The 17,515-nt window shown below is 47.5% G+C and overlaps 1 protein-coding gene across 1 annotated transcript in view; it reads right to left on the reverse strand.

Moving 5' to 3' along the window:
• Positions 1-2,693: 2,693 nt before the first annotated feature.
• Positions 2,694-17,515, reverse strand: part of LOC122378425 (phospholipid-transporting ATPase ABCA3-like) — a 37,892-nt gene continuing 23,070 nt past the window's right edge. The window contains 12 exon segments of the mRNA XM_043359467.1: positions 2,694-3,473; positions 3,742-3,893; positions 4,097-4,238; positions 4,532-4,682; positions 5,159-5,343; positions 6,603-6,730; positions 7,052-7,195; positions 15,478-15,581; positions 15,898-16,012; positions 16,301-16,414; positions 16,667-16,771; positions 17,011-17,164. Coding sequence (XP_043215402.1) covers positions 3,429-3,473; positions 3,742-3,893; positions 4,097-4,238; positions 4,532-4,682; positions 5,159-5,343; positions 6,603-6,730; positions 7,052-7,195; positions 15,478-15,581; positions 15,898-16,012; positions 16,301-16,414; positions 16,667-16,771; positions 17,011-17,164 — 1,539 coding nt within the window. The 3' untranslated portion in view covers positions 2,694-3,428.

A 17,515-nucleotide genomic window follows, 5' to 3' on the forward strand; every position in this document is an offset into this window, starting at 1 on the left:
GAATCTCTGTCCGTTCGGAACTCATACATACCTAAAAACTTATAATTCTGGAATGTCATTTTATAATGCCATCAAATATAGTTCATATAACTTCTTACTAAAAAAAGTATCTTGTAAGAGCACGGAGAATCAGGAAGTCAAAATAGTTAGCTTGAATTCCAAACTCTATTTAAATCGTGAGGATGACCGATGAAACGAGTATGCAGCGTTTAGGTAGGTATGGTATAAAATTGTAGTTAGCTACAGGCAGTTATCGAAATTCAGCGATAACATTGCTGATATTATATTCTAATCTCACCAAGTTTCTGATCACAGTGAGGTACGCCGTCAAGTAGATATTAGCGAACAGCGACATTTGACAATAGATATCGCCTATCGCCCTGCTACGTATGTACAACCGTGCAGCCGTTATCACACAGATAAAATATTTCATCTCATTTAGAAACACCAACAACAATTAGGTAGGTACAATAATAGATAAATCGGTAGTTGCTGGAGTAGTTATCCACCTAGGACATCTATATGTTACGGGTCATATGCTAACTTGGGCAGTATGCAAACTGCCCGGGCAGTATGCAAACTACCCAACAGCCCGGGCAGTATGCATACCGCCCGGGTGGTATGCATACTACCCGACCCCTTGGGCAGTATGCATACCGCCCAAAAGCTTGGGCAGTTTGCATACTGCCCAAGTATGCATGTTCTTGTCTTGAAGTTGTGTATTCCATGTCCATTTTCAAAACATTAATGGCTCTCTAAATAGCGTAGTTCAATCGCGAAGTATTTTTGCCGTCAAACGTCATTTATCGGTTGAAAGGTGGAAGAAGGATTGGAATATAAAGACTTAAAATTATTTTCCCAGAACTTCATTGTTAATTAGCCAGGCGGCCAACAAGTCATTTTCATCTGAAATGACAGATATATAGTGTCATCATTCGCTGGCCTTGGTTTGGCACCTGGACCTGTAGAGGGCGTTATTATTTCAATAGCTAATGTTGCATGAAACGATTTACATGTAACACGTTACAAATTGTTGTGGTCAGGTTATCAGGTCGGGTCAAGTGACCTTACCTTAGAAAAAAAAGCTAGAATGCTTGCCATAGTTACACCGACTGAACGATCGCTTTGAAACTTTTAGCGATTAATAAGAGTAAAATTAGTTACAGAATGCATGTATTTGAATTTTAATATCATACCAATGACCTTAGGTCAGGTAAATTTTGCACAGTCTCCCTTAGAAGTTGACAGGAGAAAGCTGCAGGACACCTTTTGGATGAACGTCGTTATAAATACTCTCAAACACCATGTTACAGGTAAAAATGACACACTTGATCGATAAACTGCACTGTGACCCCTTTTTATGACCATGAGGTCATATCAGGTCATAAAAGATATCCAGTGCAGTTCTTTGACGGTAGGTAATTTTTTATGGAGACGTGTTGGAGCGATGGAAACAACCTTAGATGTGTTCAGGTCGACGATAAGGACCGGCTGATAAACAATGTGACCTTTTCATGTCAGGTCATGACCTTGACCTCAGGTCAAATTTGGAACTTGGATCAACTATGAGTGCTTATTCCACAAACCGCTAAAAGAGCTATCGAATACGCTGAGTTATGGGCAAATTTGTAAAGAAAAAAATGAAAAAGGCGAAATTTGACCTTTGATGACCTCTGATGCCCTATTCTTTGACCAGACCTAAAAATTACTAGAGTACTTTCGTCATGATTTTTGACACTTTCAAATGCCGCGGTTACCGCATCTTACATGCCGCTTGGCACAGGAGCCGAGCAGGGGTGTTCAATTCCCCCCCCCCCCACAGCCCGGCACGGCTGGCGCCGAGCACCGCCCCGGCACGGGTTAAAGCGTCTGTCATTGACATGTATATGCGAGCTATTGCATTAACTAGTCTCACGAGCCACGGTCAGCATATTGCCCAAGTAAACATCTTGCCCGTGAGACAAAAGGTATGCATACTACCCGGGCAGTATGCAAACTGCCCGGGCGGTATGCATACTGCCCAAGGGGTCGGGTAGTATGCATACTACCCGGGCGGTATGCATACTGCCCGGGCTGTTGGGTAGTTTGCATACTGCCCGGGTAGTTTGCATACTGCCCAAGTTAGCATATGACCCGTAACATATATAAAGGGACGAGGATCCGGTAAACGCCCTTAGACTATTAAAGGGACTATCCCACCTTTAACATGGGGTTTGAGTTGAGATAGCCAAGTTTGCGGCGAGGTTCAGAAACCACTATCTATCTAGGTTGCAACCCCCGCGGCCTCTTGGTGTTGAAGAAATTCGTTCCCTTCATTTGAAAATGGGCCTTGTGCAAGGCCCTATCTTCAACATGGAGCGACCGTTAGTGTGACGTCACCTCGTTTAGTCATTCTGATTTAAATGGGTTTGTTCGTTGAAAAATCGCTTAAAACTTGGTCTGAACTTTGTTGTGGTGCCTACAGAGTAAAAAGAATCAGCTTTATGACAGTAATGTGGCCTGGGGAAGGAGGTAATTTTGGGCTGTGACGTCACATATTTGAAAGTTTGTGTTTGGAATATGGGAAGCCTAAGATGTTTAATGAAAAATAAATGCCAGAACCGTGTTCCTGGTCATCCAATCTATAAAGTCGGGCACAATTTAACTGGTTTTAACAACATTTTAGAAGGTGGGATAGTCCCTTTAACTACTAATCGAACTCGTCGAATAAGTCGTAGTGAGACGCACAATGCAGCAAGTGAAAGTTCGCGATGAGGTCATTCTTATCAAATATCATAACTTAGCTTTATTTCAAATCACAGGACTTGGATCAGCTCATTTAGAACTATTGTGATTATAGTGCAAGCGTTAGGGAAAGAAACAAAACCTACACGAACCGTGTTCCCATAAGCATGTCCAGAATCACTCTCGACAGAAAGATATACAGAAAACAACTGCATTTCCAGTGTACACTACAACAAAGCTCCTGTTAAACATCCTGATAAATATAACACCAATGAGCCAATCTTTCGATTATATACATACAGCACACTTTCAACCAAAAGGTAGATTTCAAGTTCTATCCAAATTCCAAGCTCACTTAAGTAGGGCCTTAAATAAACTTCATGGGACTCCCCGTAATATGATCAGCAAAATAAAACAGACAGAATAAAATAAAACACAGAAATAACGCAGGCAACATCACACATGTCAACAGTTAAGCTCTAAGATAAAAAATTGCAGAGCACATACATAAGTCCACAGAACAAATAGTAGCTCGCAAAGTTCAATGGCCAGAGTGTGTTAGAATTCGTTCCAATGTCGTCAAGTGCGGTTTGAATAAGTTCCCTGTAAGTTTCCCTATAGTCCAGTGTGATATGGTGTATTTCGTACACTATGCCACATTCATTGTGTTTGCTTTTCTGTCACATCTTAGATGTGTGTCCCTTTTACTCCTCTTCTGACCGTTGACCCTTGGCGAAATTCAGGAACACCTGAAACAGTACATTATTTCAAAATAGCCATCAGATGAGTCAGAATCCCGTGATTGACCCGCTGTTACCCTCATCAACACCAAAAAAAGTAAACAGAGCGACTAAGTGAATAAAATGTATCATGAGATGTGGTATGCTGGTTAATTTCGCTAGCCTCTTTACCAAGCCCCACAGCACACTTAACTATGCAAATGTGACAATATCCCAAGGGCGCAGTCCTTTGCGTCAGGGTTATGTTTACACAATGTACAGAGTTATTTGCACATACCTGTTCCAGCGTGGTCTGCCCGACCGAGTAGTCCTCAATGTTGAGAGTCTCCTTGGCCCGCTCCATCATGCCGAATATCCGCGCCCAGGAGAGCGATGTGTCCGTGATCTGGTAGTTGAGCAGACCCTGGTGCACGTCCTTCAGGATGGAGCCTGTGACCCAGGACACGGCGCAAAGGTCGATCAGAGGGCGAAAAGGCCAGGGAAGGCACCTTGCAACGGCACCTACTTCGAGTGTAGGTGCCGTCTTGGGCCATTGGATGAAAACGTGCATCTCTACATAAAGATATAAACTATCGACGCATGGCGGTTTCTATTCTAGCACCGACTTTATTCCAAGCGGACGATTAACGCACCTGGGAAGTGTTTTTCCACAAAGTCTTTGACGGGCTGCACGGCGGCCGTCATGCTCTGCCGCCGCTGTGGGCCCACACTGGCTGACATCTGGCGGCGTGCTGACGAACTAGATGCCGCTCGTTTGTGTGTCTTCGAAAACTCCTGTGAAAAGAGCAGGAGTTTCAGTTACGTGGCAGACTTCGATGGAGCCTGGGCACCGACATGGAGTGAGCCAAGTGTATTACAACCAAGAGTGAAAATGAGAGCCGACGACACGAAACATGACAAAATGCACTTATCTTAAATGCTCCTTTGCACGCTATTTACCACTACTTGACCATCGTCATACAATGCTTTCTGACTTTAAACATTTGCTTAAAGTTCGAGCGTATGAAGCCACATTCGGCCGCATGTTTCGCCACCATCCCCGCACGACCCCCACCATCCCAACCCACCTCCTTCTCCGCAGAGCTAACGGCGACCTTGACAAGTAGCGTGTAGCCCTGGCCGAACTTGCTCTTGAGATGCTGCGGCGAGCCCATGCACTTGAACTGGCCGTTGACCATGATGGCGAGACGCGTGCAGAGCGCCTCGCACTCCTCCATGCTGCGTAACAGTCGCGCAGGTCAGGTCAGGGGGGTGTAGCGGGGCGGCCGGCTGCACTAAAATACAGCTGAGTGATGCCCACGATGGATACAGCGAGGATGTATAACGCTTGACGAGCGGTAGTGGCATCAACAGGGGTATATACGAGTATCCTGACTCGTATCCTGACATCAGTCCCCAGTATCTGGTCTGTGTGACGTCACTTCCCAGTATCAGACCTAAGTGACGTCACTCCTCAGTGCCTGACCTGTGTGACGTCACTCTCAGTGTCTCAGACATCTGTGACGTCACTCCCAGTGTCTGACCTGTGTGACGTCACTCCCCATGTCTGACCTGTGTGACGTCACTCCCCATGTCTGACCTGTGTGACGTCACTCCTCAGTGCCTGGCCTGTGTGACGTCACTCCCAGTCTCAGACCTGTGTGACGTCAGTCCTCAGTGTCTGACCTAAGTGACGTCACTCCCCAGTATCTGACCTGTGTGACGTCAGTATGATGCTGCGCCCGGCGGCTCGGATTCGGCAGATGACGTCCCAGAGCAGTCGGCGCGCCACCGGATCCATACCGGTGGTTGGCTCGTCGAGGAACACGATCGGCGGGTCGCCCACCAGCGCCACGGCCGTGCTCAGCTTGCGCTTGTTGCCTCCGGAGTACTCCCGCACCTGGGGGGAGTGAGTGACGGACAGGTCAGAGGATGTCCGGTTACTGCCGGTTACATACTGGACAGAGAACAAACTACCAAACAGGTTATATTGGAACCGGCCAAGATGGTTTGGTTACCAGTTTGTCTATCTGAATGTAAGTGTAGATTTATCTGTAGACCAGCCGAACAGCTTACATTTAAATTCGCAAGCATTCCGGCAAAAAAATATCGGTTTGACGATATGTTCACAGGCACAGTCTCATCATATCTCCAAGTCGGGTAGCGACGAGAAACATGAATCTTGTATACCTAGTGACACAGTACCTGCTTGTATGTATGTATATGTGTTTTAAGTGACATAGTACCTGTTTGCCTTTGTGTTTTCAGTGACATGGTACCTGTTTGTCGATCTGTTTCCAGTGACACATTACCTGTCTGCCAATGTGCTTTCAGTGACACAGTACCTGTTTGTCGCTGTGTTTACAGCGACACACTACATGTTTATCGATGCGTTTTCAATTACACAATACCTGCTTGTGTATGTGTTCGCAGGTAACACAAAACATGTTTGTCGATGTGTTTACAGTGACACAGTACCTGTTTGTTGATATGCTTATTGTGGCACGGTACCTGTATGTCTATGTATTTACAACGACACAAAACATGTTTGTCGCTGTGTTTGCAGCGACACAGTACCTGTTTGTCTATGTGTTACGGTGACACATAGTACCTGTTTGTTGATGTGTTTACAGTGACACACTGCTTGTTTGTCTATGTGTTTTCAATTACACAGTACCTGCTTGTCTAGGTGTTTACAGTGACTTTATACCCATTTGTCGGTGTGTTTTCAATGACACAGTACCTGTTGTCGATGTGTTTTCAGTGATACAGTACCTGTTTGTCGATGTGTCTAGTTCTACGGTGACACAGTACCTGTTTGTCTATGTGTTTACAGTGACACACTACTTGTTAGTCTATGTGTGTGTTCACAGTGACGCAGTACCTGTTTGTCCATGTGTTTTCAATGACACAGTACCTGTTTGTCGGTGTGTTTTCAATGACACAGTACCTGTTGTCGATGTGTTTTCAGTGATACAGTACCTGTGTGTCGATGTGTCTAGTTCTACGGTGACAGAGTACCTGTTTGTCTATGTGTTTACAGTGACACACTACTTGTTTGTCTATGTGTGTGTGTTCACAGTGACGCAGTACCTGTTTGTCGATGTCTTTTCAGTGACACATTACCTGTTTGTCTCTGTGTTTTCCGTGACACAGTACCTGTTTGTCAATGTACTCTGTGAGGAAGAGGCCGTGCGCCAGACGCTCGATAACGCTGTCAATGTCGGCCTCATAGATACCTCGCAGACGGGCGAACATGCGCAGAGTCTCCCGACCTGTCATCTGATCTGCAGGGCGGAACGGAAAGTGGGCTGGTTAGAACGTGGCTGGTTAAATGAGACAAGTAGATGTCCTCATTCCGACACCAAGGGGTCACTCAGTGTAGACTGAGGAGAGTGATGTCGTTTCATATCAAACATTTCAGGAAATAATCCAAATTCAAGTGAACAGAATAGATAGCGTAGGCATGGCCTATAACCATCATCGACAAGCAGAGCTGACAGAAAGACATACGTACATACAAACGAAGCGACAAACAGATTTCCGTCTGACTTTCTCCCCGCCCGAAACCCTAACTGTATCCCAGTGCCGCTCGCACGGAGCCTCACCGATAACGGCGTCGAACTGTGGACAGTAGCCGAGCTGTTTGTGGACCTCCTTCACCTCGTCGCGCACGCTGCGACCCATCAGGAACGCGTCGCCCCACGAGATCAGCTCGTCGCCCGTCAGCATCTTGAACGTGGTCGTCTTCCCTGAAAAAAAAAATACATAGATTGGTCAGAGGGGTTCTGGAGGCGGTCGCGAGGGCGGGGTTAGGTCATAGTTATCGGATCTTAAAGCCAGATTTAAGTTATATCTGTCTCCAGGATGGATCTGAGTTACTCATTGTAGAACAGTAAGCTGCTGTTCAGTTGCAGGCTGAATTCTGACTTCAGTCTCTGTTCTCATAGTCTGAAGTCAGACTATGAGAATAGTCTGTGGATTCGGCTAAAATTACGGCATACGGCATTGCCCACAAGCCGGAAATAACGACGTAAGGTGGTCCTGGATTATGGGTGGGTCATGAATGCGACAAAGAACTGAGAACAATAAACAAAATGAGGGCCAGCCGTTTGCCTTGCGTACATACGTACGCATAACGCAAGCGGGCAGGTAGACTGTACCGGATGGCACGTGCTCGCCTGCACAGCGTGCAAGCTACAGACACAGTCATAGTTAAGGCCGCCCCACACTGGACCTCGCATGCGGGTTGCGAGTTTGCGGGTTTTTAGTTTGCGGGCATAATACTAATTATAGAGTGATTAGACCGTTCCCTTATGGTAACTTCATGAATGCAGTGAAGCCGGTACACCTTCAGAAAATTACACATAGCCGCAATACCAGCGCAACGAACCAAAATTGGACTCCAACGAAAAACCCGCAAACCTCGCAGAACTCGCAGAACTCGCAGCGAGGAAAATCGAAAGTTGACTCAAAATCAACTTTTGGAATGCGATGCAAGGTGTCTCGCAAGCTAAGCACATGCAGACTCGCTTGTTAAATGGTAGTGTGGGTCACTCAGCTTAGATTGTATTATTTAATTTTGAAGAAACCCGAAAACCTAAAAACTCGCAACCCGCATGCGAGTTCCAGTGTGGGGCGGCCTTTAGAGTCGTGCTGAAGGATCGCTCGCTGTCCCAGCCCAATTACCCTATATGTATAGTAAATATATGGCCTTGGTCCCAGCTCGGTGAATTAAGTGGCCTGACTGAATTTGAAACGGCCTTGATCGTGAAAGTGTTTGACTTGTGGTCAAAAGCCCACCAAAGACATCAATTGCATAATGCATGTTGGTATTGTAATGGTCCATAAAGAGCAGAAATTCGTTCAAGATGTTGGCTACTTAAAAGCTCACGCAGATATCTCTGGAGACGGCTCTGAATTATGATAATATGCTACAGACTAGTTAATTGCTAATTGTGATGCATTCAATGTCAACATCGAGACATTCGAGTGCTTAAGTATTGCGAACAAACAAGACAGTCCTCATTACATGGCATAGCTTTACCTGAACCTATTTGCAACCATATGCCTCGGTAGGTATTTATTAAATGCAAACAGAAACAAAACATTTAGACTCGCATAAGGCCGCTAAAGTTCTGTAAACGCAAAAGAAACATAAATCGGTCAAATGTTTCTCGCAGCCGACAAAAACATTGGATACATAGCATGCTATATTTAGGCACCGATGTGTTGCATAAGAGAGTTGGTTTATACGAATAGGCATGGTTAAACGTACACATGGAAAAATATGTACCTATCCCGATAAAAATGTGAGAACGCCACTTGTCACGATTGAGCGACCTCATCAACTAACATAGCCTGAATGTAAAAGCATATACCTCTGTAGTAAAGCTATTATAGATAAAGTAACACCCCTATACACACCATTATCGAGCAGCACTAAGCAATATGAGGAACTTGTCGTGTTCAATGTTGATATACGCAATACAGTTCCAGTCAGTGCAATCATATACTGCTTTAAAGTAGCTGCATTGACGAAACATTAAAGGAAGAGAGGCAAGGTCAGTCTACCCCTCCTGCTTTAAAGTGACCTCGCACATATTCTCGCAGGCCCATTAATAGGCCAGGGCAACCAGAAAAGGCATATATCTTATTCAGACGGTAAACATGTGCCCTAGTATTTTGTGTCTTGTGGTAGCTAAGCCTATCTCGATTCTTCCGTACCTACCTATCGTGTAGTAGAATCAGCAAATGCAGTGACACAGTGCAATGAAAAGCATCTGTATTGCAACTTAGTATGTAGGTAGGTAACAGCCAGTCATAAAGCTGGAGTTAACTTCAGACATGCAACATTATCGATAGACAATCTACTTACATGATGGATGTTCAGTGGTCACACAAAACTGCAATGTGAACTACCTATAAGAAAGTCTCTTTGAGCTTACGGACCCAGGGAGTGAATATCCGATACAGCCGATTATTGAATTGTTGGAATATATTCTATCCATTGACGTTCAGCTGGTTAACCCGGCGGCCGCTGGGCCTCCGCGCCACCCGCCGGCCGCTGGGGGGGGGGGGCATATAGTTGCCCCCCCCCTTTACTTCTGCGACGATATCGTCGCAACGCGAAGAGATAGAGAAACGAAACTTTGCACACATCTTTCTGAATACCTAGCCGTCGTTGTGTCCAAATTTGGTGTCAATCCCATTTGAAATGACGTCACAGTAACGTCATAAGTGAAATTATAGATTTGCGACTCTCATATTCCTCACGATACATCAGATATATGGGACCGAATATAAAGGGCCGATTATTGGTCAGAAACTAGATTGAAGTGTAGTTAGATGTTTCAGGATGACAGCAGGTGCTGTCTAGTTCATTTACAGTTGAGTTTCCTGCTCAGCGTCATCAGAGACGGTCCATATCGGAAAACGACAAAACTCTATGACGTCACTGTGACGTCATCTTAGGTGCTAAAACCACCAAACTTTCCTCAAACATTGCCTAGGTATTCATTTGAAGCTATGCCAAGTTTCACGTTCGTAACTCATCAGGTTTCGGAGATATTTTACAAAACGTAAAGGGGGGCAACTTTATGCCTCCCCCCCCAGCGGCTCGTGGGTTAACAACTCCAGCAGTGATTACAACCGTGCAAATCAGGAGAAACTCAACGTTTTGAACGAACATTTTCCGGTATGCGCGCGCGGTGTGAAATGCACCTTATCACTAATTTTCAGGCTAACCGGCTTCCCTTGCCACCAATTTCAGTCCAACAGACCTGCCGATTGGATCTCGGGCCTGCATTTTATTATCCGGACCTACCAATTAACTCAAAGTGGGCCTGCCGATTGATTCGCGGAACCTACCGACTTCATCTCACTGGACCCGCCGGTTGTGGTCGCGTTCTACATGTATATAGCGGAGCTAGCTATAGTCATACTCCCGTACCAGCTGATATTCGGCATAATCCACCAGCCACCAGCCGAAATTCTAGCCCCATACCAGTCGTAGTTCCCGCCCGTGTCTGCCCGCTCGTGTCAGTTCAACCAGCGAGCACCCAGACGCTGTTGCTGCTGGTGCTGCCGCTGCTTCTGCTTCTGCTGTTGCTGCTGTTGCTGGTGCTGCGCCGCTCATAGCAAGTCAGCAGGACGTCCAGCCTGGGCAGCAGCCAGCCCAGCACGCCGGCAATTCCGTCCAGAACGGCCAGGAACGACAGGCCCAGGAGGAAGCCCATGGCTCCGCCGATGTCACCCAGGCCGCTGAAGAAGTCATACACCACCTCCTCGCTGGAGCGGGCGTACCGCGGGCTGTCGAAGTTGAGTGTGAGCACGCCGACCCGCTGGCGGAGGTACCAGGGGCGCACCAGCCGCGAGAACGGCACCAGACTGTAGGTGCGCAACAGGCAGGCGGGGGGACAGCGCGGCGCGCAGCCCGACTCGCGGAACAGCCGGTGTCCCAGTCGGTACGCCAGGACCGTCACGTTGTAACGCAGCTCGGGTGTGGCGCACACCGGGTGGCCGCTGATGAAGTAGTCGAGGCCGCAGTCGGTACCCGCCTCTGCGACCACGATCTCCTGGAAGCAGACGTTCAGACAGTCGGTGGCCGAGTAGCCGGGCTCGGCACGGCACGGCCGGTCGGGCTGGCTCAGCACGAGACGCTCGTTCAGCCGCAGCCCCTGTTTCACCAGCTCTCCAAGCGGAACCTCCACGTTCTTCTCGCCGTTGAACGCGAAGAATGAGGTGCGGGTGTCGTGCGCCTCGTGCACATACACGTCGTACATGGCGCCGGGCGCGGCGGACTCCGGGAACCGCAGTCGAAAGAAGTAGCCGTTACGTTCACTGTTGCGATCGCCGAGAGTAAGCGGTTTCCCGGTGAAGCAGACGCGAGTAAGCTCCTCTTCGGTACGCCATTGGAGGGTGGCGTTGTCGCAGGGACGGCCGGAAATGGTACACTCGAGCAGCAGTGAGGAGAGCGGCACTTGTTGGCCGTACGGCCGGTCCGCGCACACTGTCACACCCGGCAGCTCAAACCCTTCGGCGGGGTACGAGCGCGGCTGCATCGAGTGCAGCGACCGGTGGTACCGGTACTTGTTCACCGACCAGACCCCGTGCCAGACGAACAGAAACAGGCTGACGCCGGTGAAGAGGACCCGGAAGGCCAGCCACATCGGCCGGCGCAGGCGGCGGAGCTGGGACGGCTGGGGACGGCCGGAGGTAGCGCTGCGCCGCGGCAGCCAGGCGCCGCGAGGCACTGCCGGCACCCGGCCAGTGGCCCTGCCGGCCGGCGACGCCGTCGTATCAACCACTTCCCGGTCACCGTCACTCATTGAAGGCGTCCTCAGCTGCCTGCTGCAGACATCACATTCAGCTTTCAGCTGCCACACCCTGCGTTCTTGACCTCGTCTTCGACAGGATGGCCAGTCATCGAGAGATTAAACACTTAATACCGTCACTGTCACTAGGCACTATGAGCTTTCACAGTTATTTGCAAGCATGAGGGCAGCTCAAGCTGATGTTGTTAAGACTAAGCCTTCTGATAGACGTCTCTAGTCTAAAAGGAAGCGAAGGCTGCCAGACTTTCGACCCAGTAAGCTATTTTCATACGGTACTGAAACCCGGAGATGCAAAGCTCGTCGCTATCTCTATCGAGTCCCGAACGCATAACTAGATTGTTACGGATATTCGAAAATGCCCCGAATCCACGATGGTTAGGGTAGCAAGTCACACTGACTTCGACACTTCACGAACGTTTTGAAATGGTGTTGAAGGGCTTTTGAGCGACCATAAGCACTGTAGAACCACCTTCGCCATCTCTGGCCGCAAACTCTGTTCGATGTCTTCTTGTAGCACTTGATGGCCTCTGATAATGTTGAAAGGAACTCGATGACGGTAGACGGCTCGATTTAGCGGTGTCTAGCAGTGTTGAACGCCGTCAACTGGTATTTGGTGTCACTGGGCAGCTTTGCTGGTGCCGATTGACTTCCAATGATGCTGAGCGCCGACTGGCGATGGTGAAGGTCTCTGGTGGCGCTGACAGATCCCTGATGTTACTGGGAAGCTGGACGACTCCTGATGACAGAAGGCGGTCTTTGCTGGTGCTAAGACGACTTCTGATGATGTTGAACTGCCGTTCCTGATACCTGACAGCCTCTGATGACCTGGGACCTCCTCGGGCGGTGTTGGACGGCCCACAGTCGGTCGCAGAGTGGCTTGCAAGGCTCGATCAGCTCCCCGAACAACATCTGGACCATTCACACGGGTGGCCGACGGACAATGACCGTGAACGACGACCGCAGCGACATCAATTCCCCGGATCCAAATTCGGCAGCCTAGGTGAAATGTTAGGGTCAAGGCGCCTACTCATCGAACGAATTACGATGTTCATGTTTATTTATACTTGTAAGGCGTTCGAACCACAACCGACTAGCAGAGCAACAGCAGTTGGGTTTTTCATGCGGTGTTGTTTTACCATACCGCTGAGAACTCTTCAATCAATGCTGACGTCACGATGAGTTATCGTTTGTTTTCTATTTGGTGCCGGTTCTGCATATGCGCATATCGGTGTGAACGACTGTCTGTGGTGCATTGTGGCTCGCGTGCGGCGCCTGACAGTGGCACCGCTCGCATGTCAAACATGAATGCCATGAATGGCCAGCCCGCCGCGTTACCACTCGAGGTTTCACGGGACACAAAGGCACCTCTGACGCGCCATGGGAATAGTGCCGGCGGACACTATTGGGTATTGATGGCTCCTAAATGGTATGACCGGAGACGGAACATGAGGAGGCCATAAAGGAAGTCGTCATAAGTGAATGCATCAGCGAGGCAATGACAGAAAACAAACAATGGTCAATCCTGTCTATAGCAGATTCTACAAACAAAGTGGTGAACGTCAGGCTCCCCCATGAAGAGCGTATATTGACTTCATTTGTCACCAATTACATATTTGGTAGACGAGTGAGTAAAGAGCCAAAGAGCTTGGTAGACGAGTGAGTTCAGAGCTATTCTAATGATTAGAGCAAAATCATTTCAGCGTGAGCTACGCGGTATGTACCATTTACCAAGGCTTGCAGACGCATCAGCTAAGCAGTATGGAAAACAGTAAAGTAGCTATAGAAATCATTTGTTAAGTTTTAGAGGTAGGGGAAAGTGGGGTAAGACGGGCACCTTAACTTTGGAGCCATTTTTCGGCCGGTTAGAAACATCATAGAAACGGGAAACTGAGTGAAAACCTTTTTTAGAAATTTTACTTTCATTTGCCAGAAGATGAGACTTAGACCTGATTCAACAAATAAACTGCAGCTATTTTTGCAAAACCTTGCAAAAACCCGTCTTACCCCACCCCATGGGGTAAGACGGTCACATGGGTAGGGCAAGACGGCCAGCTTCTTTCACCGACCAGCACAGCTCGCAAGAAATGCCCGAGATTAGCCGCATTGATAAAGTCGCTCGTTGGTCTCAAGTGCTTCGGAAATGGCAGTATACGAGATTCGTGCAGAAGGCGTATGCTCGTATATAGGCCCTAGTTCAGAAGCCATGTAGAACTGTTTTTCACATTCATTATTCGAGAATAAACTGTGCCGAAGGAATATTGCAAACATGTCTGTGAGTATCGGAATCGAACATATTCTTATTAGAAATGCTTCTTTTTTTCCTACAGCAACAAAAATATTTTCACCATTACAGACCCATTGGATTCATAGTTGCCCGTCTTACCCCAAACTCAATGTCAGAAATTCAGCACGATTTTTCTCTGTGGACAATTTGATGCAGACAAAGCAAACCCGCGGTAAATGAACACTGGTGGCATATGAGTGTACTACAAGAAATTGCGAGTTTTTAACTCAATAGTGCTGCACACAAAAGCTTGTACAATACATTATGGATGTTTTCAATGAAATGAGTGTTTTAAAGAAATCAAAATAAAAGATCATCGACTGAACAAAAATTCACCAGACTTCAATGGTGGTGTGCAGTGGGAAGGGCAGTTCTGGGCCCTGTTCATGAACTCTGCGGCCGCTGCGGCCGGCCGCAGGCTCTAAGCTCCGCCCATTTTTGAAACGTCATCACCCACTCGACCGCAATCAGCGTTCCATGAACACGTCTGCTGCCGAAATAGTTTCCGATAATTGCGCGCTTGAGACGATTACTAATCAATAGTTTCCACGCGCTTCTTTTATCTGTGTATTCCATTCCTGTGATGAAAAGGGCGTTTCTCAAGGCCGTCTGGTGTTTCTGTATTTTTGTAAGTGGGTCACATAAATGACTTGGTATTCTTTTCATTAAATCGTAGCACAAATAACTTAAGTCTAAAATTAAATCTCATATTAAAGCATTAATCTAATTTTTAGGTATCATGGCATGCAACACCGGACGGAATGAATTTGTTTACAACATCGTCTCCATGGCAACACAGCCTACACTTTGACTTCAGTGCGCCGAGTTCAGTGCAATTACTTTCTTGCGGCTCGGCGGTCGCTGGATTGCGGCCGCAGAGATCGCAGCGGCCGCAGCAAGGTGACGTCATACATTCGTCATACTACATGAGCCCCGCCCCTTTTTGTGACGTAACAACCCGGCTGGCCGCAGCGACCGCAGCGGCCGCAGCGACCGCCGGGGTTCATGAACAGGGCCCTGGTCCTAATTTTTCTCGCTCGTAGCGCTATTGGTTTGGTCTGCAGAAGGGGTGCCCGTCTTACCTACCCTGACCGTCTTACCCCACTTTTCCCTAATAGGCACGCACCTACCAACCAACGCTATGCATACACATATTTTTGATCGCAGTTAGTACCAGTTCATCAACATATTTATTTGTGACCTTATATATTCTTGGGAAATATCATGTCAATTATGTTATGTGCCTTTCGGTTTATTTATTTCGTCCATGCAAGCCATAGACCCTCACCCTTGCAGTCTGTTTGTCTTCATGTAAGGAAATTTTCCTCTCTTCCAATTCATAACTCATGTGTCAGGCCGACTAACTTCAAACAGATAGATACACAACACAGGCCTCGGGCTCGAAAGTACTCACCGGCTCCGTTGATTCCCAGCAGTCCGAAGCACTCTCCCTTGGGCACCGCCAGACAAAGTCGGTCCACCGCCAAAAAGTCTTTCGAGTAGAACTTGGTCAAATCCCTGCAGACAGGCGGCATCATAGTACATATAAGACTTAAACAGCGCGGGGGATACAGCAGAACAACGTACGGCGCGTGTGTATAACAGGCAGCACTGTGTGCATCTGGTTTGCCCAGTAGCTGCTTTCAGTGCAGAGTTATAGGCATCAGTAGACCAACAGAGAGGTATACAGATGTCTGTGTAAAAGAAATATTGTATTTGCTCTGTTACACCAACTGTTCTGTATTTCAACGTTTCCGTGTAGATATGTAAGGATGCCGCGATGCTCGCCGCCAAGGCACATTCAATGACAGCCAATTGGAAATGTACAACATACTTGGCGACGAGAACGTTGTTGGTTTTCAGCGTATCAATGTCAGCTGTGTGGATCCGTTCTTTCTCAGCAGCGACGTCCGAGTCGACTTCCGCCACAATAACGTTTTCGTTACTGGCTGTAACAGAAAACCAAATATACCTTTCATCGCAATAAAACATCATATGCGGGACCACGCTTATTCTTGAAGTTGCGATAGCATCAAATCAATTGCGACATGTTGGAACTTATTATGACAGAGGATATCACTTTTTCATTGGGCGAAAATTGTAAAATAATAATGCAATGTATATGTACAATGCAGCCAACAAAACACAGAAGGGTGGACACGTTGTGTCACTTGACTTGACCAAACAGTTCTATCACAAAAACAAACCAGAATAAAACTTGCACAGCATTCACTTACAATCCGCTTCCTTCATAAGCTTGCCGTAGGTATTTCTCTTGTTGTTGATAAAGTATTTAATTTTGTCAGCCACCCTCAGTTCAATGAGGCACAAAATTATCAGGCAGACGGTCCCTGAAACAAACGGAAAGTTGAACTATAAATCCATTAAAACATCCTCATTCATATAACCCATAGAAGGTAACTCGTCTCCTGGTTTTCGCCCCCGTGACACAAGATAATTATCACTAAGGGCAAATAATTATTTCCAGACAGTGCTAATGAAAAAAACATATGCGAGTACCCTACTTCATCTACCCGGCACGACCCCTGCCCAGGGCGCCCCATGCATCCAGGGTTCAAGAGCGTGAGGGGGGACAGTCTCACCCTCGGCGAACATGAAGAGCAGCGTGCGTCCAATGCCGAGCCGCTCTAGCGCCAGGTAATTGTCGTTGAAATAGACGCAGCCCGCCTCGCCACAGTTGCCCAGCTCTGCGGCAGCGAGAAGTGTGACGTGACGTGACAGAGGCACGAGAAGGGGCCGGCAAGATGTGGTGGTGGCTCGTGACGTTATCGTGACGTAACGGAAAATGTGATGTGACATTTAAAAAAAATTGTGATGTGACATTAAATTTATTGACATTAAAACTTATTACTTCAAGAAGACAAGTATCTGCATTTCGCACTTCACCGTTCCTGGTCATGTGCACACGGGTCGGCGTTGGACTGACCTTTGCAGCACGGGTTGGTCATGTTGAGTTTGTCGAGCAGGACACAGAGTTGCTCCCGGCACGATATGGTGCCGCAGTACTGCTGTCCCTGATAGTTGGAGTAGATGTCGGCCATACCCATGCCCAGCGCGTAGTTGGGAAGAATCATGAATATCTGCAGAAACGGCGTGACTGTTATGTTAGAATGTACCGTCAATATGTTAGCATGTTAATGATGTAATGGTCTTTAAGTCCTGTTGCTGTTATCGCCCCATTCAGCTCAAGAAGTCCCTCACAGACGAAGATGTAGCATGCTGCATTTGATATTGATTTCGTCACTTTCGAGCATTATATCTCTGACTCAAACTGTGATGCCTTGTGGTCGCTGCGCATCGTACCACTGAAGAGTGAAGCGATTTGCTACGAGCTTTTCTCACACAACATGCTCACAGACCATGATCCTCTGTAAATGCTCGCTATTCTCTGCTGACATTCTCGGTAATCATTTTCCTGTCTCTGTCTTTAC

The sequence above is a fragment of the Amphibalanus amphitrite genome, unplaced genomic scaffold, assembly GCF_019059575.1.
Source record: "Amphibalanus amphitrite isolate SeventyFive unplaced genomic scaffold, NRLGWU_Aamphi_draft 000007F_arrow, whole genome shotgun sequence".
NCBI lineage: Eukaryota > Metazoa > Arthropoda > Thecostraca > Balanomorpha > Balanidae > Amphibalanus > Amphibalanus amphitrite.